Source organism: Mandrillus leucophaeus, unplaced genomic scaffold (genome assembly GCF_000951045.1).
Source record: "Mandrillus leucophaeus isolate KB7577 unplaced genomic scaffold, Mleu.le_1.0 Scaffold55, whole genome shotgun sequence".
NCBI classification, from domain to species: Eukaryota; Metazoa; Chordata; class Mammalia; order Primates; family Cercopithecidae; genus Mandrillus; species Mandrillus leucophaeus.
In genome coordinates this window covers 2,353,054-2,356,959 of record NW_012105919.1, presented here as the reverse complement: position 1 = coordinate 2,356,959, position 3,906 = coordinate 2,353,054, and the positions used below count along the sequence as shown (strand labels likewise).

Here is a 3,906-nt window from a genome sequence, read left to right as displayed (position 1 = left end):
TATTTTTAGTAGAGACGGGGTTTCACCATGTTGGCCAGGATGGTCTCAATCTCTTAACCTCGTGATCCACCTGCCTCGACCTCCCACAGTGCTGGGATTACAGGCATGAGCCACCGCATCTGGCCAGAAATTTTCTTGATCACTTCTGAGACACACAGAGTAATTATCTGTAATATAATTTAATAAATTATGTCAATACATTAAAATATGCTTCATGTGGACTGGGAACGGTGGCTCATGCCTGTAATCCCAGCACTTTGGGAAGCCGAGGTGGGGATATCACAAGGTCAGGAGATCAAGACCAGCCTGGCTAACGTGGTGAAACCATATCTACTAAAAATACAAAAAATTAACCGGGCGTGGTGGCACGTACCTGTAGTCCCAGCTACTTGGGAGGCCAAGGCAGGAGAATCGCTTGAACCCGGGAGGTGGAGGTTGCAGTGAGCCGAGATCGTGCCACTGCATTCCAGCCTGGGCAACAGAATGAGACTCCATCTCAAAAAAAAAAAAAAAAGACTTCATGTGGCATTATGAGAAGAAAATACCTTTACTGATAGTCATCTATGATTCCATTTGCTAGATTAAATGTGAAAGCATACTCTTACTGAATGTTATATATTCCGTATCAGTTTAGATAGCAGTTTATCTTCACATACGTACGTTTTAAGTTTACCTTTATTATAGTGCGTTTGTCTTTTGTTTTCATCAACCTAAATTATGTTGAATAAATGTTTCTGTTAGATTCTAAGTTAAACAATTATGTGAAATTCATTTTTCGTAATTGTTTTTTAACATATGTCTTTGTTGGTGATTCATATGTGTGAGTGTAGCTGATTGCCTGACTATATGAACTTTCAACCAAAACCATTCTTTCCAGATGCTTTTACTGACTCTGCTATCAGTGCTAAAGTGAACGGCGAACACAAAGAGAAGGACCTGGAGCCCTGGGATGCAGGTGAACTCACAGCCAATGAGGAACTTGAGGCTTTGGAAAATGACGTAGTAAGTAAGATCTTTGTAATTAGTGCTAGACTCTGTGGTCAGTGTGGTATGCATATGACATCCTATCACTTGGTTGTAATTGAAGTGTGTTTTTGTTGTTGTTGTTATTGTAGTGAGTGTATTTAGAGCAGCAAGTTTGTTGTGTAACTAGATACTTTCTCCCAAGCAGTATATAAAGAAAAATGTTTGTTATTTTACTTGTAGGGATTAAGCAGGAGTACTGTCTGTTCTTGTGGATGCTCATGAATTACTTCTTTGTGATTAAACTAAATAATAATAAGCAACTTAAGTTAAAATTAGAAATCATAGGAAATGCCAGTGTGTTTTGCTTTAACACCCTGCCAAAAAAAGGTAGCCTAAGGAAAGTGGTGTCTTAATTGTTGACTTCACCTAGAGATGAGGTTGAAGTAGGACATTTTAAGCTTCTTGTCTGAAGAAAAGGTTGTCATTATTAAGATAATTAGGTTACATTGGAATTAAAGCATTACATAAATTTCTTGGTCTTAAATTGGGATTGTTCTCAACAGAACTCTTATTTCTAAAATGCCTCTTGTCACATACTAGTTTTGCTTCTCTCTTTAATGCATTATCTGTACTTGAAGTGCTTAGCTGGGTATGCTGGCACATGCTTGTAGTCCCAGCTACTTAGGAGGCTGAGGCAGGAGGATCACTTGAGCCCAGGATTTGGAGTCCAGCCTGAACGACATAATGAGACCCCTTCTCTTTTTTTTTTTTTTTGAGACAGAGTCTTGCTCTGTCGCCCGGGCTGGAGTGCAGTGAGCCGATCTCAGCTCACTGCAAGCTCCGCCTCCCAGGTTTACGCCATTCTCCTGCCTCAGCCTCCGGAGTAGCTGGGACTACAGGCGCCCGCCACCTCGCCCGGCTAGTTTTTTGTGTTTTTAGTAGAGACGGGGTTTCACCGTGTTAGCCAGGATGGTCTCGATCTCCTGACCTCGTGATCCACCCATCTCAGCCTCCCAAAGTGCTGGGATTACAGGCTTGAGCCACTGCGCCCGGCCATGAGACCCCTTCTCTACGAAATAAAAATAAAAACAAATGCTTAATAAAGACTCTATCTTTAGGATAGAGAGCATAGAGATGCAAAGCAGTCTTTTGCCAAAAATGAGTGTTATGGTAGCAAAATTTGAGTAGAATGAAGAACCTTCCATTGAGTAGAAAGAGAATTTGTAACATATCTGTGTTTGATGTTTAAGGCATCAAACTTAATCAGCTTAATAATGACACTCTTCCTCAGACAAGAAGCCTAAAATGTCCTACTTTGACCTCAAGTCTAGTAATAAAACTGGACATACACAGGCAACATGTCATTAATTTTCAAACTTTAACGAATCATATATAACCAAATATAATGGTTCTCAAGTGTGTATATCACATCACCTGTATGAAAAATGTGAGGAAACAGAGACTTCTTTTACACTATTGGTGAGGTGGATAAATTGATAGAGGCTTTCTGGAGAGAATCTGGCAATGCTCATCAAAATTTAAAATGCACGTACACTTTGTTCCAGCAGTTCTACCTCTAGTAATTTATTTTTGCCCTCATATATCCATAAGACATGCAAATAATTATATGTGAGAATTTTTTTTTTTTTTCCTGCAGAGACGAGGTTTTACCATGTTGCCCAGGGTGATCTGGAACTCCTGGGCTCAGGTAATCCACCCACCTCAGCCTCCCAAAGTGCTGGGATTACAGGTGTGAGCCATCATGCCCAACCAGGATTTAATTTAATTAATTAATTAATTTTTTGCAGCATTATTTCTTTTGTTGTTGTTGTTGTTTTGAGAGATGGAGTCTTACTCTGTCACCCAGGCTGGAGTGCAGTGGTGTGATCTCAGCTCCCTGTAACCTCCGCCTCCTGGGTTCAAGTGATTTTCCTGCATTAGCTTCCTAAGTAGCTGGGACTACAGGTGTGTGCCACCACACCCAGCTAATTTTTGTATTTTCAGTAGAGACGAGGTTTGACTATATGTTGGCCAGACTTGTCTTGAACTCCTGACCTCAGGTGATCTGCCTGCCTTGGCCTCCCAAAGTGCTGAGATTATAGGTGTCAGCCACCATGCCTGGCCATAGCATTATTTCTAATAGTGAAAACTGGAAACATTCTAAGTGTCTATCAGTATACCATGAGTTAGATTTATGATGTTACCATTCAGTTGAAACACTACACATCTCCCAAAAAGAATGGCGTTCCAATAGGGAAAGATATCTAAGATTTATTGAAAGAAAAAGCACATTGCAGAACACTTGGATCCTATTTGATTTTTTTTTTTGAGACAGAGTCTCGCTCTGTCACACTGCAACCTCCGCCTCCTGGGTTGAAGCGATTCTCCTGCCTCAGCCTCCTGAGTAACTGTTGCGATGCCTGGCTAATTTTTGTGTTTTTAGTGGAGATGGGGTTTCACCATGTTGGTTCAGGCTGATCTTGAACTCCTGACCTCATGATCTGCCCGTCTTGGCTTCCCAGAGTGCTGCGATTACTGGCATGAGCCACCTCTCCTGGCCATGAATGTATTTTTTAGAAAGAGCTGTTCATATTCTTATTGCATAGAAGATGTCTGAAATTACACCCAATAAACTCTTTTTGAGACGGAGTCTCTGTTGCCCAGGCTGGAGTGCAATGGCATGATCTCAGCTCACTGCCACCTCCGCCTCCCTTGTTCAAGCAATTCTCCTGCCTCAGCCTCCTGAGTAGCTGGGACTACAAGTTCCCGCCACCACGTGTGGCTAATTTTTGTATTTTTAGTAGAGACGGGGTTTCACTATGTTGGCCAGGCTGGTCCCGAACTCCTAATCTCAGGTGATCTGCCCACCTCGGCCTCCCAAAGTGCTGGGATTACAGTCGTGAGTCACTGCGCCCCGCTGAAATTCTTTTTTTTTTTTTT

The 3,906-nt window shown here is 41.8% G+C and overlaps 1 protein-coding gene across 1 annotated transcript in view; it reads left to right on the top strand.

Annotated features, from left to right (window-relative positions):
* The window catches only part of ATXN2 (ataxin 2), a 105,204-nt gene that overhangs the window by 28,128 nt on the left and 73,170 nt on the right, over positions 1-3,906 (top strand). The window contains exon 3 of the mRNA XM_011997883.1: positions 878-1,002. Coding sequence (XP_011853273.1) covers positions 878-1,002 — 125 coding nt within the window. The remainder of the gene's footprint in view (positions 1-877; positions 1,003-3,906) is intronic.